We start from the raw sequence: 27,964 nt of genomic DNA on the forward strand, positions 1-27,964 counted from the left end.
TTCTATTCTATTCTATTCTATTCTATTCTATTCTATTCTATTCTATTCTATTCTTCTGTTCTGTTCTATTCTCTTCTCTTCTATTCAGTTCTATTCTATTCTTCTCTTCTCTTCTCTTCTCTTCTCTTCTCTTCTCTTCTCTTCTCTTCTCTTCTCTTCTCTTCTCTTCTCTTCTCTTCTCTTCTATTCTATTCTATTCTATTCTTCTGTTCTATTCTATTCTATTCTATTCTATTCTATTCTATTCTATTCTATTCTACCTTTAGAACCACTGATCCTATGGATACATTTCAGTATTTCAGGTAAAATGTCGTTTTTCAGTTTTCAGCAGTATCAGATTTGACTCGTGGACTTTCAGAGTGGAAACATCGTCATCTTCGACATCATTAATTCAACAATAAAAATTCATGTCGTTTGACAAATGACAGTGGTTGTAGACTCTTGCTTTTATGTTCAGGATATTTTTTTTGCTGAAAAACTCCCATTTTCTTCTGTCTCCCTGTTGTGATATAATAACCTTTGAAGCTACTCTGAGCTTTTATGAACATCTACAAGGTCGATAAATTCAATCTGGGAAAATAAGTGGAAAATAACATGAGCCATAAACATATAAAGACCCAGTGCTGCTTTTGTGTCAGTTCCCAAAGGAATTTTTGTCAGTGTTTAACCTTTCTTAAGTGATTTAACACCATTTATTGTAATATAATCTTCTTTATTTTGTGTTTTGTTTTGTTTTTGTTTTGTTTTTTTTACTGAAAATCTGGTATTTTCCTGTATTTAATTCACTGATCATATAGATGTTCATAAAAGTTCCAATTAAAGTTAAGGGTTATTATATCAGAAACAGAGAAAACTGAAGAAAATGTTACTTTTTGAGCAAATATATCCTTAACTGAACATAAACCAAGTGTCCCCATCCACTGTCATTGATCCAACTTCATGGATTTTACTGAAGAATCAATGCTGTAGAAGATGACGGTGTTTCCTCATTCACTACGGAGCCTCTGAACATCCAAATGGGTCATATCTGATGATGATGAAAAGATGGCAAACTGTATTTACACTAATTATTTACATGTATTGATAGGATTAATGGATCAACAGGTATTAAACAGTTTAGCTCAGTCGATGGTTTTGGTCACCAGTCACTGTTTGGTCTTTGTATTGTATTGTATTTGTATTGTATTTATTTATTTAGCACAACAAAAACAGTGCAGGGAGGGAACGAAGCTTAAAGGGCTTGTACAGAGTTCCACTCCCATCATCTACTATAAATAAAAAATAGAATGTACAAACATAAGAAAACAATAATTAAACAACAAATAACAATATAGAAAACACTGAAAAAGTCAGAACAGGAGATGTTTTTTCAGTGAGTTTTTGAAAGATGTAAATGACAATATAGACTTTGGAGACATGTCTAGATTGTTCCACAATTTAGGACCTCTAAATAAAATATTAAATTGATGACCAGATGCCAGAAGGGTAAATGAAGATTGTCGCTATGTCTAGTTGAGTATAAATGTAAATCGGATGAAAAACTAAAAAAATTATGAAAAGTAGGTTGTAGGTTAAAAGGTTCAAATGTTCTGTATTTCCTATAACAATAACATATAATTTACTGAGTAGTTTGGACAAAAATGCAGAATGTATTTGCTTATATTAAAATTACTGGGGCATTCTTTAGATAACAGGTGTCAAACATGCGGCCCGGGGGCCAAATCCGGCCCACCAAAGGGTCCAGTTTGTGAAATGCAAAAATTACACTAAGATATTAACAGTCCTTTTAGTTCAGGTTCCACATTCAGAACAATTTAATCTCAACCGGGCAAGACCAGTAAAATACTATCAACATATAAATAATGACAACTCCAAATTTTTCTCTTTGTAAATGTAAACATTGTCATGTATTTACACTAAAACAAAGTATAATTTCGTAAAAAAAAAAAAAAAAAAAAGTGAATAACCTGAAATGTCTTAAGAGAAGTAAGTACAATTTTGACAATATTCTGCCTGTTACTAAATATTGTGTGTATTTGTAGATCCACTGTGATCTGTAAGTTACAATGTACATGTATAAATGATAAACTGAGGCAGAATATTGTTAAAATTACTCTTATTTTTTCAGTTTGTTCATGTTATTCACATCTTTTGAAAGGATAGTTCATAGATGTAAACCTTTTCAAAATGTAAATGTACTTTTTTCACTCTAAATAGAGAAAAGTTTGGGGTTGACATTATTTATATATTATTATGTTATTATTTTACTGGTTCAGCCCACTGCAGATCAAATTTAGCTGAATGTGGAACTGAACTAAAATGAGTTTGACACCCTTGCTTTAGATGTGCTGAGTGTCAGACACGTCTTGTTGTACCTTCTGTGTCCACATGGTGGTGCTGCAGGCCCTGGTGGGACATCAGTATGGTGCATTCAGTCTGCCATCCCAGGTGGAGGTGTCAGAGTTCCAGCTGCTCCTGCAGGAGAGCCAGCGGGCCGGCCTCAGCACCCTGGAGCTGGAGAGAGTCTACGGGAGGGACGAGAACACCATCCCTCCATCCTACTGCCTCAGGCCTCCACATGAGCAGGCTGGAGTTCGTCAGGTAACCCCCCAAACCTCTGAACAGGAAGAGTTTTCCACTGAATTTCACATATTCATGTAGATTTGCTTACACTGGTCTACAAGGAAAATGCTTCCAGAATAAAAGTAATGAAATTTTACCACATAAGAGTCACTGATAAAGAAAAATCAAGTCAAAAATGCTGGTTGGCTGAACTTTCCAGGATACAGCCTTGGGTCAAAATGTGAAATTCAAGAATTAACGAGAGAATGGGTTTGACTCAAAAGGAATATTTGTCTCAGAGCTACAAGATCTACTTCAAAACACTGTCTGCACATTAGAATACATTCACTTTACAGGTTCTATTTAGTGGAAGATTTATAAAACTATTGTTGAAGAAAAATCACAAAACGTGGTTCAAAGTTTGCTGCGATGAGTGTAGCTTTATTTAGTGTTCCGGAGCACGGTGAGAGTACCGATGCAGACAGAGTCTGTTTCAGTAGTCTGACCCCGAATCTATGTTTTCAGATGGTATTTATACAGTTACTTCACAGCAGTCAATAGAAAACAAAAGACAAACAAAGTAATAAAGAAAAAGGGGGTTGTACTTTAGGAAAGAGACAAGACAATTTACATTCAGGGGAAAGGGGAGGGGGGTCGCACTCCAGGAAGGAGGGGTTCACACCAAGGGAAGGGAGGGTAGGTCTCTCAGACCTGGTGGAGGCATCTTAACATATAATCAAAACATCACTGGTTAATGCTAAAGAGGTTAGCTCGGCAGGGAACATGAAACAAAAGGTTGTCTTCTGTGCTCTCAAACAAAAAGGGTGCCGTCTGCATTCCCAAATCACAAATTTTCTTCCTCACTATTATATAAATGTACATAAACCAATATATATGTGCAATAACACTTTATCATATACCTTGAAAACATGAGCAAACTGGCACTTTTGTCATTTATTTTCCAATTAATCTTATTAAAATACGTAACATTTAGCACATTTAATGTCTGAAGCAAATCATTTCTAAAAAAAATTGTAGACCAGTGTTATTACCCCGCCCCCCAAAGGAGAGGCAGCAGCAAAACTATTGCTTCAATTCATATTAAATTGGGGTTATAGATTGCCAGTGACCCAAAATAGATGTGATTTTTGGGAAAAGTAGGTCAAAGTTCATTTTTTTTTTTTAAATGATTTTTTTTTTTTTTAAATCTTTTTTTCCCCATTTACTTATTATAGGTGAAATTTCAAATGTCTATTAGAAGCATCAATTTTGTTTCAATTTACTTTAAACTTCATTCATTCATTTGTTTATTTCAAGCATTCGTAGAATACATGCAAATTCAAAATTTAAAAAAAAAAAAAAAAAAAAAAATCATTCATTTATACTCGAAAAGGAGTGGGAAGACAAAAAATTTATCTAATCCCACCCCCAATTCTCATCTTCAAATAACTGAACATAATAACTTTTAAATACTCACTCCTGTCCTTTAACTTCAAGCCACAGAACAATGAACAAAACAGAACAAAATAGGCCTAAACCAAATTAGAATAAACTCATGTGACAGTATTTACATTGCATAACCAAAATGTGTCTAAAAATTAGAAACAAAGTGCATTCCTGGCGGTGTTACCATGGTAACAGTTAACTGTCAACTTACATGATAATAACACTGGTCAACAACAAATTTATTGTTTAAGTTTTTTGAACTGATTTAGGATAATTTTGGTGTGCTGAATCCAAAAATCACATTAATTTTGCTCAATCAGGTCAACTTTCTGAACTATGCTACATATTGGCTTTTTAACGTTTTTGCTTACATTTATGGGCATTTTCACATCATATGATACAAAATTCTTTCACATTTCTTGCAATAAACGAGTTCTGAAGATTTTACTTTTGCCAATTTATGATGAATGTTTTTTTTTAATATTACAGGTGAATGAAATGGCTTCAACTAGAAGATCTTGCAAAAATAAGCCTGACCTATTCTGCTACATCTGCGGTGAATACACCATTGTACCTAACAGGAATCCTGTTAGAAAATGATTTTTTTTCTCTTAGAACCTGTTTTGGGTGAGAACTATATAAAAAAAATCAACTGATAAAGTCACACAAATGTAATCAATTTTGTGAGAAGATCAAATTTTTCAAAATCAAATTAGCAAAAAAACCTGACCTGATTGAGAAAAACAGATGTCATTTTTGGATTTAGCGGTGCAAAATGGTCCTAATTCAGTTGAAAAAACATAGACAACTAGCAAAAAACATTTGTTTTTATAACCCAGTGTAATTATACGGAGCCCGGGAGGGGTCATGCAAAAAATAAAAATTATTGCGTTATAACGCAAAAACTATTGCGATATAACGCAATAGTTTTGCGTCATAACGCAGTCATATATGCTCTCTCTTGATTGAGGTCCGTAATACGTTGTAGTCCAGTTCGGGTCCGACAGTGCCAGGTCGGACCCTGAACTGCCTGTCCTGTGTACAGTAGTATGACCATTTAACTCTTTCATTATTTGTCCGATCGGAAAAATTCCAACGGTTTCTGAATGAAATTCCTATTCGCCCAGCTTCACGTCTGTGTGCAGCTTCATGGATCCAGGTGGATGTGCGCGAAGTGTGAATGATCTGCGCATGAGACAGGAGGATGTGCGCATTGTATAAAAATCCTTTATACTCCTGAGCCTAAAATGCTCCACCTGGACTGGTTTTCTTATTTTGATCATAAAAAGGTCGGAAAATACGCTTTGAGTCGTTTTGTCAATTTTTGCAGATCACTTCGAACGTTCAATATCGCAGTCACTGTTTGTTTTAATACTGTAATAACAGTTTAAAATGACGAAAAACACTAAAATGGAATTTTTTTTTTTTTTTTTTTAGTTGTAACAGAAAAACACTGAAATTACACATGAATACAATATTTGAAAGTTAAATATGAACTTTGAAAGTATAAAAAGTATTTAAAACAAACTGTGTGAGTATTTTCCTTTTATTGTGCAAAAACAGGGTAAAAATGCAAACTCTACAGGTGTTTTACCCCCCACACTCAGGGCATTTGTCTGTTCTATGTCTGCAGAGTGCCTTCATGTTCGAGGTTCTGCAGAAACAGTTCTGTCAGTTCACAGCTCTGATCCAGCCAGTGCTCCTAGGGCACAGTTTGCACATGGAAAATAGTCTGTTCACACCAAAAGTCAGTCCTCCTATGGATGTGTTGAATGTCTGTGGTCTTTGAACTCATCATCAGGCTCTTCCTCCGTCCTTCATCTGTGTGTGGACAGTCTTCAGTCTCTGCTCTCATCACCAGAGCCTTTGCGCATCACCGTGGCTTCTCCCTCTTCATCCTTGAATGTAACTTCCGGTGGACACATGGAAAAATAACACACACAGAACAATGTATTAGACAAACAAAACAAGGTCAAATTGTACTATTGAAGAAAAAAAGTCACCGAACATCAGTGTATGCGCTCTTACTTTGTAGAGCGTCATGCTCACTTTTACGCATAGAAAGTCCAACATACTACAAACTAACACATATTCTACATGGGTCGTACTTTATTCTATAAAACCACCATGCAGTATAAGCGTCAATTTACACATATACTAAAGTGAAACAATAAAAACTCCATGGAAAAAACCAGACAGTGCTTCAGTCATGTAGACAGTCCACTAAATGGAACTGGGTGAACTTTACCTTTCTTCTTCAGATGTTGCTCCATCAGTCGCTCCTTCGGTCACAAATCCATCCGTAAACCTCCAGGGGGGTCATGGAACTTGGGATATCCGTCTTGCCTACATTTTCCAAAAGTAGATCTAATCCGTTCTCCACTCCGTTGTCGCTCCGGTTCTCCGCTCCGTGAATCCGCTCTGCTGTGTGCGTCCCCAGTCACCGAATGGCTTATTTTGCGTCTTCTAGGACGGGTGCCCGTGAAATTTTCGCATTGACCCGAGAATGTCCATAAAGCACAGTGTCTCAGGTTTCAGAAACTGTTGGAATTTTTCCGATCGGACAAATAATGAAAGAGTTATGGTCATCTGAACTACACATGCAGAGGGCACAGGACTGCAGGTACACTCTAAGAAATGAAACATGGCTGTTGTTTGTATTACATAATTGTTTTTAGTAAAAACTACTAAATAGTAGCATGTTTGGTAGTTAAAACAAGAGAGATTCATTACATTAACTTAATAGTAAAGGATTTTGGAACTACATAATTGTGTTGAATTGTAATTACTTAATCATGCTATTTAAAACGCACGAGACTGTCCCAACGCGGTTTCCGTACTTTCTTGCACATGCGCAGTCCGGCCGAGAAAGAACCGCCACTTTTAGGATCCATGTGGCCCTGATCAGACCGAACTGTCTTTTCAATCCTTTGCCAGCCTTCGATTTTGTGGTAAGTACACAAATTGTTAAACAATATTAAACAAAATGCTCTGTACTGCATACAAGAGTATGCAGTACAAGTATTTTTGACTTTTTACCATCGGTCATTGTAAAAAAAAAAAAAAAAAAAAAAAAGCTGTGAATCGCTAGCTTAACTCGCACTGTTAAATGATTGAAATTAACCTCCTGAGACCCTGCTCCACATGAGGAGACACTGTATTTTGTCTTCCCTGCGCCGTAATATTTCTTTCTGTTCAAATTAAGCGGCTTTAACACAGGATGCGGCACCGGCGCCGCCGCTCTCTGAAACCCATTCATGTGTATTGCTTGTGCCTAGCAGCAAAGGACAAGCTAGCGCAGGTTGTTGAGATCGTTGGGACCACACACTAGCCGCGGTCAGAGTTCAAATTTGTTTAACTTTGACCGTTGTGCGCTAACGAGCGGCCGTCTGCACGGAGGGAAACGTGGAGAAAAAGCAGGTTTTGTGTGTCTTTAGAGTCTTTAGGTTGCCATGACAACACAGAAAGTTTGTAATTTTTGCAGTCACTTATTTTGGAAAGCAGTGTTGGGATATTTGTTCAATTATACCTTTGGTCATTTTGTCCTAGTAAAAATAATTATTTTTAGTCTAGTTTTTGTTTGATTTGTTTGTGTTTGTCGATAAAGTTGTATGTCATGTGATGGTATGGACGGAAGGTGCAGGGTGGGAGAGAGAGACAGAGAGATCGGGCGGGTTAAGCGGCCAATTTTACATCCGGCCTGTTTTTATTTGTTTTCTTTTGGTCATCCAGGCGAACACGGTAATTATTAATTTTAAGAAGTTGTCAGAGAATACTTTGTTTAGAAAGAAGTGAGACAAAGGTATTTGTTTATTGCAGTTTCAAAATTCAAATGTGATATTGCCATGTTTGTGTTTATAGTTTGTTAATGGTGTACCACCAAGTACTATTCCTTCTGTGAGGAATAAACTTTGTGGACATCAGTATGAATCGTGGACTTTTTCAGTGACCAACAGTTAGACCTGAATTATATGACAACTTTGCGGTTGTATTGAAAGAAGCTTTTGTAATAGCAAGGACAGTGCATACGGTCTTCACCTTAGTATATGAAGTGCTATGAGATGACATATGTTGTGAATTGGCACTATATACATAAAATTGAATTTAATTTAATAGTGCTGAAGCTCACTGAGCACTGGCAAGGGTCATGCTACTTAGCATGGGACAAATACATCTTCTTTGATGCAAATGAAAGCTTCCAGCTTGAGAGCATGGTGAGGTCACCCTGTTAGTTTTGAAAACTCTGCATATTGTGCTTGCTAGTCCACGACTCTCCAGGAGCTGTGTGCTGAAACCCACGGCGAGCGCATGGCCGTGTTCTACTATTACTTATTGCTGTTCATATCACTACTTATGGCTATTTAGTATTCAAAAAAATGCTTAGTTTTTATATTCATTAGGTCCAACTAATCCCAATTAACTACACTTGGTTAAATCAAAAATGCATGGCCCAAAATATTAGGGTCTCAGGAGGTTAAATAAGTACCCTTGTTTGTCTTTAAAGTATTAGAATCTATCACCAAAGAGGTGAAATGTCATGCTTTATCTGTCAGAGTTTTTAATAGTCTGTAAATAATGATTTATTACTTGATTTGTCTATTTGGTGATGTTAATTTAACCCGCATGGCTAGAGCTAAGCGGACACCTCAAGTTTTGGAGACTCCTTGCAGCCAGGCTTGTCCAGTGATGGAATGCGAAGTACATTTACTCAAGTACTGTGTTTAAGTGGTTATTTGAGATACTTGTAATGTTAATTCACTTGAATGTTTCCATGTCATGAAACTTTAAAAAAAAAAAAAAAACTTGTGCTTGTCCTCCACTAGAGGCAGATATAGTACTTTGTACTCAGTTACATTTATATAGCATGTAAATTTAATTGCTAGTTACTTTTGCTTTGTTTTTGCTTGCCTTTATTATGTAAAGCACTTAGTGCTCCATTTTATTGCATGAAAAGTGCTAGGTAAATCTGATTGATATTCTGATTTTACATTTTAGGAATACTGTTTTTGGCATTGTGTGATCAACTAGGAGTTGTCTTTGGGAGTGGCTTAGTTGAAGGGTGCAAGGCCAGCAGATCAACAGTAGTGGTGAGTGTCTTTCACTTAACTAAATAAGTTTGTTATTCATTGCTATAAATAATTTAGGACACACAAATTGCTTCAGAAATATACCAATGCAACAATAGCTATAATTTAGAGCTAGCAATCAATGTTGAATATTTACTCTTATCTCTTTCTTTAGGTTGTAAATGTGGAGATGCAAATGGTGTCCTGAAACTCTATCTAGAAGAAGAAGAAAAGAAGAAAAAGAACCAACCACAGATCAAGACTAAAATGGAAAAAACTTTTGCCTATAGGAGACAGGAAATCATTCAAGACATGCCCTTCATCGCAGAGTTCCGAGACAGATGGCCAGCTCTGTTTTCTCAGAGCGAGGTAATGTAATGGTTTTTGCTGTGTATTTTGTGCATGTTATATGTTCATACATGTAGCAGTGAATAATTTAATTTGAAAGTCTTGATTTGCTAACCCCTATAAATAAAAATAATTGATTCCTGTTTTTGCACTACCTGAAGTATTGTGTATAACACCACTTTTCAGCTGGAAATTTGATTTTGCACCACTCTTTGTGTTTCAGGTAAATGCAGAATTCACCCGCATCACCTCTGTTTCCCTGCTGTCCACATTCATGTCCAATCTGGATCATTACTCGAACCAGCTGATGAAGGTGTTTAGAAAGAAGGGTGGAGCAGCAGGACACAAAATAAGCATGATCATGGCAGCCATGGACAATGTAGGGTTTTCTATTAAATGAAGTAGTTTGGGCACTTGTCTATGTGTTGCCATCTTTATCACTCTATCTGTCATTTGTGCATTTCACTATAAATCTCTGTTTGGTTCCCTGAGTCTTTTTAGGTAGTGTACTTGTTCTTGTATGGGTTCTGGGAACATGGTATATTTTTTATTATTATGTGTAGATCGTGAAGGTTTGTTTACCCCCAACAGAGTCCTACTGTTGAAACACGACGAGAATGTGTCCTCAAAGCATTTTGTGTGTACCTCAATGAAAATCCTGAAAGCTTCATAAAGGAGTATGAGGTAAGTTGCAACATAAAATATGAACCATAACCCAACAAATACCTTTTGTCTGAGTTGACAAAATTGTTATGGTATCCTTTACTGTTATGTGACAGTTAACCCTTTTGTGCCTTATTAAGGACATTTATGGCTTTTATTTCTTGATCGTTTGAGCTGTGTTCATGCATATGGCATCAAATTCTCTTATGATATTCCTTTAAACATATATATTTTTAATTTCAACCAATCACTCATAACAAGTCCATAATATACTCTATAGACAAAATCGGTCCTTTAAAGCTGTTAAGGATGAAAATGTCCCGATTAAAACTCATTTTAACTACATTTTTTGAACCCGTAAGAAAACTGACTCTTTCGTACATTCCTCTGTTCTTGGTTGTAATTTTAGAGCCAGGGCTTCAAAATTACAGTTTTTCACCAGTTAACATAATTTAGCTGTAGTTTACCTTTGGGACAATACAATGCAGTGTTTCCCAGTCTTTCTCTTTCTGTATCATGAAGCTCAGCAGACTGATGAAAAATGTGGTTGCATGTGCATCCAAAATGACCTGGATGTCTCCATCTCACTGTCTCTCTCTCTCTCTGTCTCTTGCTGTCTCTTTGTCTGTCTCTCTCTGTCTCTCTGTCTGTCTCTCTTTTACTCTTTCTGTCTCTCTCTCGCTCTCTCATGCAGGTAGTCAATCAAACTCAGTTGAATATAATATATAAAACTTAAAATGTGGTGTACATTTACTTTGTTATGCTGGGTTATTGAGCTGTGAATGTCAGTGTTTGTGACTATATGTGTCATATTTGGCAGGGGTAATCAAAAATGTATTTTTAATGGTTTTCAATAGGGAGACTTTCTTGTCCCTAAAGAGCCCAGAGGAAGATTTTGCTTTTGTTTTTGTTTTTTTAATCTGACACTACACAAATAGTAATTCATCAAAATCAATGTTGTTGTTAATCTTGACATCCCAGACCATGATACCCCCCCTGCAAAAAAATCACTTAGTATTTAGTATACGGAAAAAAAAAAAAGTTTTTCTTTTTTATTATAAAAATAAGATGTTATATGCAAACAAACTGGCATTTAAAGGCTTAAATCCTGAAAGTTATTACTTGATATAAGGAATTATGTTATAAAAGTTATTCATTGAAAGTGGAAAATAAATGTATATTTTTATGGCAGTCCCTAAAGAACTCTAACACTCTTAAGTGAGGCACAAGGTTTAATAGTTCATTGATTACCTCCGCCAAGGAGGTTATGTTTTTGCCAGGGTTTGTTTGTTTGTCTGTCCGTTAGTGTGCAACATAACTCAAAAAGTTATGGACAGATTTTGATGAAATTTTCAGGGTTTGTTGGAAATGGGATAAGGAAGAAATGATTAAATTTTGGTGGTGATCGGGGGTGGGGGGGCCCACGGGGGGGGCGCAGACCAGAAAATTTCATCAACATCTCTTTTTGAGTTATGTTGCACACTAACGGACAGACAAACAAACAAACAGACAAACAAACCCTGGCAAAAACATAACCTCCTTGGCGTGGGGGGGCCCATGGGGGGGGCCACTGATCAGCCTTGGTGGAGGTCTGCGCTCTCCGAGTGCTTCTAGTTGAGAAAATTAGGTTAGAAGGAGATTAGATTAATTGATACTGATATAAAATGTGGCAGTCCAGTTTCTCTTGAACACATTTTCATTAATGCTTTATTCTAATCCCATTTTGAGGATGTTGAACCTGGTGCAATGAGAGGAATGGAGCAAAAGGTCATGGAAATCTACGTTATCCGACATGAGGGAGCAGAGCCCACAGAGCCACCTGAGGATGTTGGCATCATAATCGAGGGCGTTGAAGTGCTGCAAGATCTGGGTGATGTAGCAAATGGGTGTGCAGTCCTGCTTGGCCTGATCTACTGTTTAAACCTCAGCTACCCCAAAGACCTGAGATACACGTTTGAATTTCTTCAGAAAGTGTTAATGGAGTTGGATGGCAATAGACTTTCCACAAAGGTGCAGGTCCTCAAAAACAGATTACATGAGTAATTCTGCCTGCAATACACAGCTGACTGAAGTGACTATTAGATTTAAAACTAAGAAAACTGTACTGGCACGAGTAGTGCTTCTTTATCCTGCAACAGGATTTCTCCACGTTGGGATGCAAGAGTGTCCATCCTAAGTGTATTTTCCTAAGGAGGGAGTTTGTTCTGTCCCCTGCGTCTCCCCCAGAAAAAGACCTTGCCATGCTCAGAAGTGACTGCTTGAAGTGTGCGTGGACTGCAGCTATAAACTTGGAAGCTGTTGATCATAAAAACTGGTGAAACTGTGATGGGAGTCACTGGTACTTACAGCTGTTTATTATGTTGAGCATTATTACATTTGATATGTTTTTTTTTCCTGTTTGTTGTTAACCCTCAAGTGGTGAATGTTGCTGCAGAGAGGTCGTTCATCTTTCAAATATAACACACATTTGCCATTTCTCAGTTTTGAGAATTATTATTTTTTTAAATCTGATGTGCAACATCAAATTCTAGTAACTGTTAAGAAAGTTTTTGTACAGTTTTTGACATGGTAAAGAGTGTTATTCAGGCATGACTATGGCACTTTAAAGGAACCAAGAGTATTGTCAGTTCTTGAAGCTTGATCATCATTTTCACATTTGTTTTTTTAAAAAAATCTAATTTTTTTCTCATTTTATTGAATGTTTTAAGAGCACAACACTGAATAGTATAGTTTTGTTTACATACTGTGTTTATATTGGTTTCTTATTTGCCATTTCTCAGTTTTGAGATTTTGTTTTCTTATGTAATATCTCTAATTGTTGGGTAATTGTTAAGGTTATCTCCAATTAGTTTTTTACATGTTAAAGACAGTTTTTTTTTTTCCCGGGCATGACAAGTGCGCTTTAAAGGAACCAAGAGTATTGTTTTTGAAGCTTGGTCATTTGTAAATTTGTCTTTTCTTTTTTTCTCTTTAATTTATTTTCTCTAATTTATTTTTCTCAATTTATTTCAAAGTGTAAAGTGCTAAGCACTGAATACTATAGTTTTGTTTACATTGGTTTCTTAGTTTGTTGCAAGGTAAGTGGGTTTTTTTTTTTTTATTTGTTTTTTTTCTTCCCCCAAGTCAGTTAGCATCAAGCTTTACTTCTTAGGACCTGTTTGTTTGGCACATGCCTTACTGTTGATGACCTGAAATGTTTTTAATAAAGTCACGTAAAGTGAATTGACTAACTTGTATTTATTTGAACTACTCACATTGATAAAGCAAGTAAGATGGAGTCATATTAAGTACAGTCAATGAAATACTGCAGTATAAATATAACTTGTTTGTGTTTAGTAAATTCACCATAACTGTATTTATTACATTTAATGTAATTGTATTTAGTAGAATCAACATAAACATATTTATTACATTTAACATAAGTGTTTTTAGTAAAATCAACATAACTGTATGATGAAGGATTTAGGTAAAACGGTTTGTTAAGATTTACTTAAAAGCCTGTAGTAGTAATTACATGACTAGTCTTTTTCCCATTTATTCAACCTAGTTTCATGGAACCGGTTTACATAACTATGTTAAGTAAATATGATGTTTCATTTCTTTGAGTGTACAGGTGTGTCTGACCTGAGCGACCTGCCGGATCCAGAATGCAGATCCCAATGCAAAAACTATTGCGTTATAACGCAATACTTTTGCGTTATAACTCTTTTTTTTCCATTTATCTCTAATATAGAGTTGAAGTTTTCCTGTTCGACACCATTCCCTGATACAGTTTGGATATCATTTTTCCTCCTTTGTTCTTATACGCTTTACCTACAATTTCAGTGATCTGGTTTATTTCACCAGGTGAAAAGAATTATAACTTTTAATTCTAATTCTTTATTTATATAAATATTTATATAAAATACCAAGTTTCTCATTTTTTTCTCTTTATATTTTTGTGTTTTTTTTCTACCTGTCTTTTTCTCTGTACTTGCATCTTATCTTATCTTATTTTTTATCTTATTTTATTTGATCTTATTTTATTTGATCTTATTTTGTCTTATTTTATTTGATCTTATTTGATCTTATTTTATTTTATCTCATCTTATTTTATCTTATCTTATCTTATGTGCGTTCTCTTTCGACTGTGGTTCCATGTTTAATGCACAATAACCTGTTGTCTTTGTTTCACAGGCTCAAGAAAAAGAAACAGAGGAGATGATGATGATGGAAAAAGATGAAGAGCGGAAAAAGGTGTTTCAGACTGCGGTTGGTTTGTGTGTCCACCACGGCCTCATGACACCAGAGAAAGCTGGTTGCTTCTACAGATCAGGTACGGGATGAGACTGTTAATGTTTGGCCTTGTTAGACAAAAATAAAACCAGTGGTGGATAGCATTAGCGCTTGTAGTAATGCTAATGTACGTACTATAAGTGCAGTTACGTGGTTCCCCTCAGTGTTTTACATGATGTTTTAGGTCACAGGTGTCAAACATATGGCTCGTGGACCAAAACCGGCCCGTGGAATGAATTTGTGAAATGCAAAAATGACACTGAGGATATTAACGAGGGTATCGAGGGTGTCGAAATCTGTTTGGTTCAGGTTCCACATTCAGCCCAATTCGATCTAATGTGGATCAGACCATAATAACCTATGAATAAATGACAACCCAAATTGTCGTCTTTATTTTAGTGTAAAAGATGTCAAATTACATGAAAATATTTACATTTACAAACTATTCTTTCACAAAAAATTGGAATAACCTGAACCAATATGAACAACCTGAAATGTCTAAAGAAAATGCCTGTTACTAAATGTTTTGTGAGTTTGTAGATCTGTAATGCACATGTATAAATGACAAGTTGAGGTATATTGTTGTTAAAATTGCGTTTATTTTTCTTAAGACATTTCAGTTTTTTCAGGTTATTCACATCTTTTTGTTTGGATAGTTTGTAAATGAAAATATTTTCATGTATTACTGTTATTTTTTTGCACTAAAACAAAGGGAAATTTTTGAAGCTGTCATTATATATAAGTTCTTCTGTTATTATTATACTTCAGATCAGATTGGGCTGAATGTAGCCCCTGATGTTGCATTTTACTTCTGTATATATTTCGGGTTGATCTTATTTTTTTCACCTTTATTGTTTTTGGTATTATTATTTTGGCTACAGCAATCCATCATATTCTTCTGGTATCATTTAGAAGTAATTTTAAGCAAAAAAAATTTTGGACCAAAATCTCTTTTTTTTTTTTCATAACGCACCCTTACGATTTCTTGTACCGGTGGTCGAAAATGACCTTCTTCAAAATGGTTTTAAAATTTCTGAAATACCTCAAAGGTGACTAATTGATGTTTTTGGTATCATTTAGAAGTATTTTAAAGCAAAAAAAATTTTGGACAAAAAAATCTCTTTTTTTTTCATATCACGTCCTTACGATTTTTTGTACCTGTGGTCGAAAATGACCCTCTTCAAAATGGTTTCAAAATTTCTGAAATACCTCAAAGGTGACTAATTGATGCCTTTGGAATTGTTTAGAAGTATTTTAAAGCAAAAAAAATTTTGGACCAAAATCAAATGTTTTTTCATATCACGCGCCCTTACGATTTTTTGTACCGGTGGTCGAAAATGAACCTCTTCAAAATTGTTTCAAATTGCCTGAAATACCTCACATGTGATTAATTGATGCCATTGGAATTCTTTAGAAGTATTTTTAAGAAAAAAAAAATTTTGGACCAAAATCTCATTTTTTTCATACCGTGTCCTTATGATTTTTTGTACCGGTGGTCGAAAATTACCCTCTTCAAAATGTTTTCAAAATGTCTGAAATACCTCATAGGTGACTAATTAATTCCTTTGGTATCATTTAGAAGTATTTTTAAGCAAAAAAAATTTTGGACCAAAATCTCATTTTTTTTCCTTGCGATTTTTTGTACCGGTGGTCGAAAATGACCCTCTTCAAAATGTTTTCAAAATGTCTGAAATACCTCACATGTAACTAATTGATGCGTTTGGAATCGTTTAGAAGTATTTTTCAGCAAAAAAAATTTTGGACCAAAATCTCATTTTTTTTTCATATCGCGCCCTTACGATTTTTTTTTACTGTTGGTCGAAAATGACCCTCTTCAAAATGGTTTCAAAATGTCTGAAATACCTCACAGGTGACTAATTGATGCCTTTGGTATCATTTATAAGTATTTTTAAGCAGAAAACAATTTTGGACCAAAATCTCATTTTTTTTTCATGACGCGCCCTTACGATTTTTTGTACCGGTGGTCGAAAATGACCCTCTTCAAAATGGTTTCAAAATGTCTGAAATACCTCACATGTAACTAATTGATGCGTTTGGAATTGTTTAGAAGTATTTTTCAGCAAAAAAAAATTTTGGACCAAACTCTAATTTTTTTTCATATCGCGCCCTTACGATTTTTTGTACCGGTGGTCGAAAATGACCCTCTTCAAAATGGTTTCAAAATGTCTGAAATACCTCACAGGTAACTAATTGATGTGTTTGGAATTGTTTAGAAGTATTATTTAGCCAAAAAAAAATTTGGACCAAAATCTCATTTTTTTCATACCGCGTCCTTACGATTTTTTGTACCTGCGGTCGAAAATGAAATTCTTCAAAATGGTTTTAAAATGTCTGAAATACCTCACATGTGACTAATTGATGCCGTTGGAATTGTTTAGAAGTATTTTGAAGAAAAAAAAATTTTGGACCAAAATATAATTTTTTTCATACCGCGTCCTTACGATTTTTTGTACCTGCGGTCGAAAATGAAGTTTTTCAAAAGGGTTTTAAAATGTCTGAAAAACCTCACAAGTGACTATTTGATGCCTTTGGGATTATTTAGAAGTGTTTTTAAGCAAAAAAAAATTTGGACCAAAATCTCATATTTTTCTCATACCGCGTCCTTACGATTTTTTGTACCTGCGGTCGAAAATGAGCCTCTTCAAAAGGGTTTCAAAATGTCTGAAATACCTCACATGTGACTAATTGATGCCGTTGGAATTGTTTAGAAGTATTTTTAAGCAAAAAAAATTTTGGACCAATATCGCGTTTTTTTTTTCATATCGCGCCCTTACGATTTTTTTATACCGGTAGTACAACAATGGCCCCCTGAAAAATGGTTTCAAAACATCTGAAATACCTCACATGTGACTAATTGATGCCTTTGGGATTGTTTAGAAGTATTTTTAAGCAAAAAAAATTTTGGACCAAAATCGCGTTTTTTTTTTCATATCGCCCCCTTACGAATTTCTATACGGGTAGTAAAAAAATGGCCCCCTAAAAAATGGTTTCAAAACATCTGAAATACCTCACAGGTGACTAATTGATGCCGTTGGAATTGTTTAGAAGTATTTTTCAGCAAAAAAAATTTTGGACCAATATCGCGTTTTTTTTTTTCATATCGTGCCCTTACGATTTTTTTATACCGGTAGTACAACAATGGCCCCCTGAAAAATGGTTTCAAAACATCTGAAATACCTCACATGTGACTAATTGATGCCTTTGGGATTGTTTAGAAGTATTTTTAAGCAAAAAAAATTTTGGACCAAAATCGCGTTTTTTTTTCATATTTACGAATTTCTATACGGGTAGTAAAAAAATGGCCCCCTGAAAAATGGTTTCAAAACATCTGAAATACCTCACAGGTGACTAATTAATGCCTTTGGGATTGTTTAGAAGTATTTTTAAGCAAAAAAAATTTTGGACCAAAATCTCATATTTTTTTCATACCACGTCCTTACGATTTTTTGTACCAGTGGTCGAAAATGACCCTCTTCAAAGTTGTTTCAAAACGTCTGAAATACCTCACAAGTGACTATTTGATGCCTTTGGGATTGTTTAGAAGTATTTTTAAGCATAAAATATTTTGGACCAAAATCGCGTTTTTTTTTCATATCGAGCCCTTACGATTTTGTATACCGGTAGTAAAAAAATGGCCCCCTGAAAAATGGTTTCAAAATATCTGAAATACCTCACATGTGACTAATTGATTCCTTTGTGATTGTTTAGAAGTATTTTTAAGCAAAAAAAATTTTGGACCAAAATCTTATATTTTTTTCATACCGCGTCCTTACGATTTTTTGTACCGGTGGTCGAAAATGACCCTCTTCAAAGGTGTTTCAAAATGTCTGAAATACCTCACAAGTGACTATTTGATGCCTTTGGGAGTAATTTAGAAGTGTTTTTAAGCAAAAAAAAATTCTGACCAAAATCTAATTTTTTTTCATACCTTGTCCTTACGATTTTTTTTACCGGTGGTTGAAAATGAGCCTCTTCAAAAGGGTTTCAAAATGCCTGAAATACCTTTCATGTGACTAATTGATACTATTGGGATTGTTTAAAAGTATTTTTAAGAAAAAAAAATTTTGGACCAAAATCTCATTTTTTTTCATACCGCGTCCTTATGATTTTTTTTTTTTTTGTACCGGTGGTCGAAAATGACCCTCTTCAAAAGGCTTCAAAATGTCTGAAATACGTCACATGTGACTAATTGATAATATTGGGATTGTTTACAAGTATTTTTAAGAAAAAAAAATTTTGGACCAAAATCTCATTTTTTTTCATACCGCGTCCTTACGATTTTTTGTACCGGTGGTCGAAAATGACCCTCTTCAAAAGGGTTTCAAAATGTCTGAAATACCTCAAAGGTGATTATTTGATGCCTTTGGGAGTATTTAGAAGTGTTTTTAAACAAAAAAAATTTTGGACCAAAATCTCATTTTTTTTCATACCGCGTCCTTACAATTTTTTTTTTTTACCGGTGGTCGAAAATGACCCTCTTCAAAAGGGTTTCAAAATGTCTGAAATATCTTACAAGTGACTATTTGATACCTTTGTGAGTATTTAGAAGTGTTTTTAAGCAAAAAAAAGTCTGACCAAAATCTAATTTTTTTTCATACCGCTTCCTTACGATTTTTTTTACTGGTGGTCGAAAATGACCCTCTTCAAAAGGGTTTCAAAATGTCTGAAATACCTCAAAGGTGATTATTTGATGCCTTTGGGAGTATTTAGAAGTGTTTTTAAGCAAAAAAAATTTTGGATCAAAATCTCATTTTTTTTCATACCGCATCCTTACGATTTTTTGTACCGGTGGTCGAAAATGACCCTCTTCAAAAGGGTGTCAAAATTTCTGAAATCCCTCACAAGTGACTATTTGATGCCTTTGGGATTATTTAGAAGTGTTTTTAAGCAAAAAAAATTTTGGACCAAAATCTAATTTTTTTTCATACCGCGTCCTTATAATTTTTTGTACCGGTGGTCGAAAGAGACCCTCTTCAAAAGGGTTTCAAAATGTCTGAAATTCCTCACATGTGACTAATTGATAATATTGATATTGTTTACAAGTATTTTTAAGAAAAAAAAATTTTGGACCAAAATCTCATTATTTTTTCATACCGCGTCCTTACGATTTTTTGTACCGGTGGTCGAAAATGACCCTCTTCAAAAGGGTTTCAAAATGTCTGAAATACCTCAAAGGTGATTATTTAATGCCTTTGGGAGTATTTAGAAGTGTTTTTAAGCAAAACAAATTTTGGACCAAAACCTCATTTTTTTTCATACCGCGTCCTTACGATTTTTTTTTACCGGTGGTCGAAAATGACCCTCTTCAAAAGGGTTTCAAAATGTGTGAAATACCTCACAAGTGACTATTTGATGCCTTTGGGATGATTTAGAAGTGTTTTTAAGCAAAACAAATTTTTGACCAAAATCTAATTTTTTTCATACCGCGTCCTTACGATTTTTTGTACCGGTGGTCGAAAATGACCCTCTTCAAAAGGGTGTCAAAGTTTCTGAAATACCTCACACATGACTATTTGATGCCTTTGGGATTATTTAGAAGTGTTTTTAAGCAAAAAAAATTTTGGACCAAAATCTAATTTTTTTTCATACCGCGTCCTTATAATTTTTTGTACCGATGGTCGAAAGAGACCCTCTTCAAAAGGGTTTCAAAATGTCTGAAATTCCTCACATGTGACTAATTGATAATATTGATATTGTTTACAAGTATTTTTAAGAAAAAAAAAGTTTTGGACCAAAATCTCATTTTTTTTCATACCGCGTCCTTACGATTTTTTGTACCGGTGGTCGAAAATGACCCTCTTCAAAAGGATTTCAAAATGTCTGAAATACCTCAAAAGTGACTATTTCATGCCTTTGGGATTATTTAGAAGTGTTTTTAAGGAAAAAAAAATTTGGACCAAAATCTCATATTTTTTTTATACCGCGTCCTTACGATTTTTTGTACCGTTGGTCGAAAATGACCCTCTTCAAAAGGGTTTCAAAATGTCTGAAATACCTCACAAGTGACTATTTGATTCCTTTGGGATTATATAGAAGTGTTCTTAAGCAAAAAAAATTTTGGACCAAAATCTCTTTTTTTTTCATACCACGTCCTTACGATTTTTTTTTCCCGGTGGTCGAAAATGACCCTCTTCAAAATTTCTGAAATACCTCACAAGTGACTATTTGATGCCTTTGGAATTATTTAGAAGTGTTTTTAAGCAAAAAAAATTTGGACCAAAATCTCTTTTTTTTTTCATGCCGCGTCCTTACGATTTATTTTTTACCGGTGGTTGAAAATGACCCTCTTCAAAAGGGTTTCAAAATGTCTGAAATACCTCACAAGTGACTATTTGATTCCTTTGGGATTATTTAGAAGTGTTTTTAAGCAAAACAAATTTTGGACCAAAATCTAATTTCTTTCATACCGCGTCCTTACGATTTTTTGTACCGTTGGTCGAAAATGACCCTCTTCAAAAGGGTTTCAAAATTTCTGAAATCCCTCACAAGTGACTATTTGATGCCTTTCGGATTATTTATAAGTGTTTTTAAGCAAAAAAAATTTTGAACCAATATCACGTTTTTTTTTCATATCGCGCCCTTATGATTTTTTTATACTGGTAGTACAACAATGGCCCCCTGAAAAATGGTTTCAAAACATCTGAAATACCTCACATGTGACTAATTGATGCCTTTGGGATTGTTTAGAAGTATTTTTAAGCAAAAAAAATTTTGGACCAAAATCGCGTTTTTTTTTCTTACGAATTTCTATACAGGTAGTAAAAAAATGGCCCCCTGAAAAATGGTTTCAAAACATCTGAAATACCTCACATGTGACTAATTGATGCCTTGGGGATTGTTTAGAAGTATTTTTAAGCATAAAATATTTTGGAAATAAATCACAGTTTTTTTTCTTATCGCGCCCTTACGATTTTTTATACCGGTAGGGAAAAATGGCCATCTGAAAAATGGTTTCAAAACATCTGAAATACCTCACATGTGACTAATTGATGCCTTTGGGATATTTTAGAAGTATTTTTAAGCAAAAAAAATTTTGGACAGAAATCGCGTTTTTTTTCATATCGCGCCCTTATGATTTTTTATACCGGTAGTAAAAAAATGGCCCCCTTAAAAATGGTTTCAAAACATCTGAAATGCCTCACATGTGACTTATTGATGCCTTTGGGATTGTTTAGAAGTATTTTTAAGCAAAAAAAATTTTGGACCAAAATCGCGTTTTTTTTTCATACCGCGTCCTTACGATTTTTTGTACCTGCAGTCGAAAATCAAGTTCTTCAAAATGGTTTCAAAATGTCTGAAATACATCACATGTGGCTAATTGATGCCTTTGGAATTGTTTAGAAGTATTTTGAAGCAACAAAAATTTTGGACCAAAATCTCATTTTTTTCATACCGCGTCCTTACGATTTTTTGTACCGGTAGTCGAAAATGACCCTCTTCAGATTGGTTGAAAAATGATTGAAATACCTCACAGGTGACTAATTGATGTTGTTGGTATCATTTAGAAGTATTTTAAAGCAAAAAAAATTTAAGACCAAAATCTCATTTTTTTCACACTTTCATACTTCCATACGATTTTTTGTACCTTCTATCAAAAATGACCCTCTTCAAAATGGTTTAAAAATGTTTTAAATACCTCAAAGGTGACGAATTGATGCCTTTGGTATCATTTACAAGTATTTTTAAGCAAAAAAAATTTTGGACCAAAATCCCTTTTTTTTTATATCGCGTCCTTTTTATTTTTTTTACCGGTGGTCCGAAAATGACCCTCTTCAAAATGGTTTCAAAATGTCTGAAATACCTCACAGGTGACAAATTGATGCTTTTTGTTTCATTTAGAAGTATTTTTAAACAAAAATTTTTTCTTACCAAAATCTCATTTTTTTTTCATATCGCGCCCTTACGATTTTTTGTGCCGGTGGTCGAAAATGACCCTCTTCAAAATGGTTTCAAAATTTCTGAAATACCTCACATGTGACTAATTGATGCCTTTGGAATTGTTTAGAAGTATTTTTAAGAAAAAAATTTTTGGACCAAAATCTCATTTTTTTTCATACCGCGTCCTTACGATTTTTTGTACCAGTGGTCGAAAATGACCTTTTTCATTATTGTTTTAAAATGTCTGAAATATCTCACATGTTACTGATTGATGTCTTTGGTTTCATTTAGAAGTATTTTATAGCAACAAAAATTTTGGACCAAAATCTCGTTTTTTTCATACCGCGTCCTTACGATTTTTTTTTACCTGCGGTCGAAAATGAAGTTCTTCAAAATGGTTTCAAAATGTCTTAAATACCTCACATGTGACTAATTGATGCCATTGGAATTGTTTAGAAGTATTTTGAAGCAAAAAAAATTTTGGACCAAAATCTCATTTTTTTCATACCGCGTCCTTACGATTTTTTGCACCGGTGGTTAAAAATGATCCTCTTCAAAATGGTTTAAAAATGTCTGAAATACCTCACAGGTGACTAATTGATGTTGTTGGTATCATTTAGAAGTATTTTAAGGCAAAAAAAATTTTGACCAAATCTCTTTTTTTTTCATACCGCGTCCTTACGATTTTTTGCACCGGTGGTCGAAAATGACCCCCTTCAAAATGGTTTCAAAATGTCTGAAATACCTCACATGTCACTAATTGATGCCGTTGGAATTGTTTCGATGTATTTTGAAGCAAAAAAAATTTTGGACCAAAATCTCATTTTTTTCATACTGCGTCCTTACGATTTTTTGTACCTTCGATCAAAAATGACCCTCTTCAAAATGGTTTAAAAATGTCTGAAATACCTCAAAAGTGACGAATTGATGCCTTTGGTATCATTTACAAGTATTTTTAAGCAAAAAAAATTTTGGACCAAAATCCCTTTTTTTTTCATATCGCGTCCTTTTTACTTTTTTTAACTGGTGGCCAAAAATGAAGTTCTTCAAAATGGTTTCAAAATGTCTGAAATACCTCAAAGGTGACGAATTGATGCCTTTGGTATAATTTAGAAGAATTTTTAAGCAAAAAAAATTTTGGACCAAAATCTCCTTTTTTTTCATATCGCGCCCTTACGATTTTTTGTGCCGGTGGTCGAAAATGACCCTCTTGAAAATGGTTTCAAAATTTCTGAAATACCTCACATGTGACTAATTGATGCCTTTGGAATTGTTTAGAAGTATTTTTAGGCAAAAAAATTTTTGGACCAAAATCTCATTTTTTTCATACCGCGTCCTTACGATTTTTTGTACCAGTGGTCGAAAATGACCCCTTTCGTTATTGTTTTAAAATGTCTGAAATACCTCACAGTTGACTAATTGATGTCTTTGGTATCATTTAGAAGTATTTTTAATCCAAAAAAATTTTGGACCAAAATCTCATTTTTTTAATACCGCTCCCTTACGATTTTTTTTTACCGGTGGTCTAAAATGACCCTCCTCAAAATGGTTTCAACATTTCTGAAATACCTCACATGTGACTAGTTGATGCCTTTGGAATTGTTTAGAAGAATTTTTTTATCAAAAAAATTTTGGACCAAAATCTCATTTTTTTTATACCGCGTCCTTACAACTTTTTTTCCCGGTGGTCGAAAATTACCCTCTTCAACATGGTTTCAAAATGTCTTAAATTTCTCACATGAGACTAATTTATTCCTTTGGTATCATTTAGAAGTATTTTTAAGCAACAATATTATGGACCAAAATCTCATTTTTTTTCATACCGCGTCCTTACAACTTTTTGTCCCGGTGGTCGAAAATTACCCTCTTCAACATGGTTTCAAAATGTCTGAAATACCTCACGTGAGACTAATTGATGCCTTTGGTATCATTTAGAAGTATTTTTAAGCAAAAAAAATTTTGGACCACAGTCTCACGGATCTCTTTGGACCTTGCGGTTTTTTGTACCGGTGGTTTAAAATGACCCTCCTCAAAATGGTTTCAAAATGTCTGAAATACCTCACATGAGACTAATTGATGCCTTTGGGATTGTTTAGAAGTATTTTTAAGCAAAAAAATATTTGGACCAAAATGTCACGCGTACTTAAGATTTTTTTTACCAGTGGTCGAAAATGACCCTCTTCAAAATAGTTTCAAACAGTCTGAAATACATCAAATGTGACTACTAGTGATGCCTTTGGGATTGTTTATAAGTATTTATAAGCAAAAAAAATTTTGGACCAAAATCTCGTTTTTTTTCATAAAGCACCCTTACGATTTTTCGTAAAGGTGGTCAAAAATGACCCTCTAAAAAATGTTTTCAAACAGTCTGAAATACATCAAATTTGACTACTTGTGATGCCTTTGGGATTGTTCATCAGTATATTTAAGCAAAAAAAAATTTTGGACCAAAATCTCGTTGTTTTTTTTTTCATACCTTCCCTTACGATTTTTCGTACTGGTGGTTGAAAATGACCGTCTTAAAAATGGTTTCAAAAAGTCTTAAATACCTCATATGTGACTAATTGATGTCTTACGAATTGTTCAGAAGTATTTTTAAGCAAACAAAATTTTGGAAAAAAATCTCTTTTTTTTTCCCTCACGATTTTTCGTGGTGGTCAAAAATGACCCTCTTTAAAATGGTGTCAAAAAGTCTGAAATACCTCATTTTTGACTAATTGATTCCTTTGGGATTGTTTAGAAGTTTTTTTAAGCAAATAAAAAAAATTTGGACCAAAATCTGTTTTTTTTTTCATACCGCGCCCTTACAATTTTTCGTGAGCTAAGATTTCCCAGAATTTTTATGATGCTCTCCGGCCTAATTTTGGGAATTCTTTTCATAATCCTGAGCAAACTTATTTATCATGGAAAAAAATGTGTTGTCGGATTGATCTTAAAGGATGAATGTCACAGAAAGACATTATCAAGACAAACAGGCTTTCCGAAAATTGGTGATTCTGGGAAATCTTAGCTCCACATCTGTCATATACCCTGATGAAATTGGGTCAACTGACCAGCTCCATCCAATTTCCCAGAAGTCTCTACTACAGGCATCAACCTGCGCCAGTTCTGGGAAATCTATAATTATTCTATCTGAACCATCATGCAGTTCCACAGCCTAGTTCAAATATCTCCAGTATTATCATAACTTGCGTAATAATCAATGTCATTATAGTGTTAAAAAAATTCATTTACACCTACATTTGTATACAATTTGAAGAAAATATACTCATGCAGTAAAAAAATATTAAAAATAGAACCAGTTCTATTCCAAAGCTAAAATTTTGTGCACAACATCTTGAAACATATATGAACACATGGTAAAATTTCAAAATTTTCATTAACTGACCACGTAGTAATTTGGGTGCTCAAATGAGTATTTTTGTGAAAAACTTAAAATCGACCCATTTTATTCATTGCCTCACAGCAACACTTTTCATCTAAATGTAGTCTTTTTGTAGTATATTGTTGCATCTTGACCATAAGAATCCATGCAAAAAACATTAGGTCTCTACATTCATCCATTCTGGCACAGTGCAAGCCTGAAGAGAGAGGACATTTGGAAGAATTAGCCTTTTGGCCTGATTTCAAGGCCTCATGGACCAAACATGAAGGCACCTACAATTATTTTGATGCAAAATCTGGTCTTTTCAGGGGGATTTCACCCCAGACAGTAAGTTTCAGCAGTGTGGCTTGAATACCTAAGGACATACACCTCCTCAAAGTTGGACCAAAAGCAAATTTGCAAAATTAAAAAAAAAAACAACATTATTTTCAAAGGGTTGTATCTCCTAAACTATTACAGATATGACATTAAAATTTTGGATGTGTTTGTTTATCTGGTAGGTGAACAAGTGTGATTTTTGTCATAATTTTCTGAGGGGGTCATGTGGGGACCATTGGTTGAATTGCCATGGAATGACCCTAGTGTAATTCTGCCTTAAACCCACATGGGCAAGAATGCGATCAACATAGAACCTGCAGACAATCCCACTTGCAAACCGTGTTTCAGCTCATGTTGTCCCCATGTAGGACCCGCATAGGACTAAATTGCTGGGACCAAAATGGGTCTTGCATATCTTACCCCGATGGAGCCCACTTAACACCTAGTGTAATTCTGCATTAAACTTACATGGTCAGTTAACATGGGGCCAACATGGAACCTGCGAATAATTTTAGCTGTTGTCCTCATGTAGGACCCACATAGAACTTAAAGGTGGGACCAAGTCACATGTGAGGTATTTGAAGAGTGTCACTTTTGACCACCGGTATGGAAAATCTGAAGGGGGGGGTATGTGGTCCAGAAAAAAAAAGTGATCTTGGTCCAACTTTTTTTTTTTTTGCTTAAAAGTACTTCTCAACAATCCCAAAGGCATCAGTTGGTCACATGTTGGGTATTTCAGACTGTTTAAAACCATTTTTGAGGAGAGTCATTTTCAACCACCGGTAAGGAAAATCGTAACGGGGGGTATGTGGTCTGGAAAAAAAAACCCGAGATTTTGGTCCAACTTTTTTTTTTTGCTCAAAAATACTTCTAAACAATCACAAAGACATCAATTAGTCACATGTGAGGTATTTCAGACTATTTGAAACCATTTTTGAAGAGGGTCATTTTCGACTACCGGAACACAGAATTCTAAAGGGGGGGTATGTGGTCCGGAAAAAAAACGACATTTTGGTCCAACTTTTTTTTTTTTTGCTTAAAAATACTTCTAAACCAGTGGTTCTTAACCTGGGTTCGATCGAACCCTAGGGGTTCGGTGAGTCAGTCGCAGGGGTTCGGCGGAGGTCAAGACACACACTCGACTCATTAGTCAGGTGTGTGTGTCGGGCTAGGTCCGTGTATGTAAACAAATGGCTTTGGAGACTCTTTCTCTGATTGACATCCAATATACGCGGTGTATACTTATTGCTTATAGCACTACAACACAATCCAGAAGTGTTTATAATCTCTTCCACTCGTCTGACGATGAATTATTTGAGTATTTTCCACATCGATGTTATGACTTTTGCTACTTCCTGTTAACCACGGAGGCAGCCATGTGTAACATTTGTTTACATTTTTCGGTCACCGCACTGGTCAGTTACAATCATGTGACGACCGACATATCGTTGCGGATGGAGAAATCGTATTACGCTAAAGCCGTCAGCCACACTGATTTGCAGTAAATTTACATTATCATTGTAGCCTGATGGAAATTAGGTGATGGGTGTGTGTTAAAATGTTAAAAATGATAAATAGCATAAATACAATAAGTTCATTATTGGGATACATAAGGTTAAAAATTAAAACCATTTCAGTGTGGTAGTATTAAAAAAGGTCATGTCTTTGTGAAAAGGTATGTAATTTGTTGTGAGTTCATGCACTGTATTGGTTTTGTCCTTTGAACACAGTGATGTTAATGCACGGTTCATTTTGTGCACCAGTAAAACATGTACCTGTGTCTTGAATTTGAAAAAAATCATATTTTATTTTTTAATGAAGAACGGTTCGGTGAATTCGCATATGAAACTGGTGGGGTTCAGTACCTCCAACAAGGTTAAGAACCACTGTTCTAAACATTCCCAAAGGCATCAATTAGTCACATGTTGGGTATTTCAGACTGTTTGAAACCATTTTTGAAGAGTGTCATTTTCGACCACCAGTACGGAAAATCGTAAGGGGG

The 27,964-nt window shown here is 34.7% G+C and overlaps 2 protein-coding genes across 2 annotated transcripts in view; both read left to right on the forward strand.

Annotated features, from left to right (window-relative positions):
• Positions 1–27,964, forward strand: part of LOC115432238 (NACHT and WD repeat domain-containing protein 2) — a 43,461-nt gene that overhangs the window by 2,875 nt on the left and 12,622 nt on the right. The window contains exons 4-5 of the mRNA XM_030153122.1: positions 2,404–2,601; positions 14,262–14,400. Coding sequence (XP_030008982.1) covers positions 2,404–2,601; positions 14,262–14,400 — 337 coding nt within the window. The remainder of the gene's footprint in view (positions 1–2,403; positions 2,602–14,261; positions 14,401–27,964) is intronic.
• LOC115432239 (uncharacterized) lies at positions 6,997–13,267 on the forward strand. Its single transcript, XM_030153124.1, has 5 exons — positions 6,997–9,095; positions 9,250–9,443; positions 9,646–9,801; positions 10,014–10,106; positions 11,814–13,267. The coding sequence occupies exons 2-5, from the start codon at positions 9,342–9,344 to the stop codon at positions 12,126–12,128; spliced, it is 666 nt and encodes a 221-aa protein (XP_030008984.1). The 5' UTR covers positions 6,997–9,095; positions 9,250–9,341; the 3' UTR covers positions 12,129–13,267.

Source organism: Sphaeramia orbicularis, chromosome 13 (genome assembly GCF_902148855.1).
Source record: "Sphaeramia orbicularis chromosome 13, fSphaOr1.1, whole genome shotgun sequence".
Lineage (NCBI taxonomy): Eukaryota > Metazoa > Chordata > Actinopteri > Kurtiformes > Apogonidae > Sphaeramia > Sphaeramia orbicularis.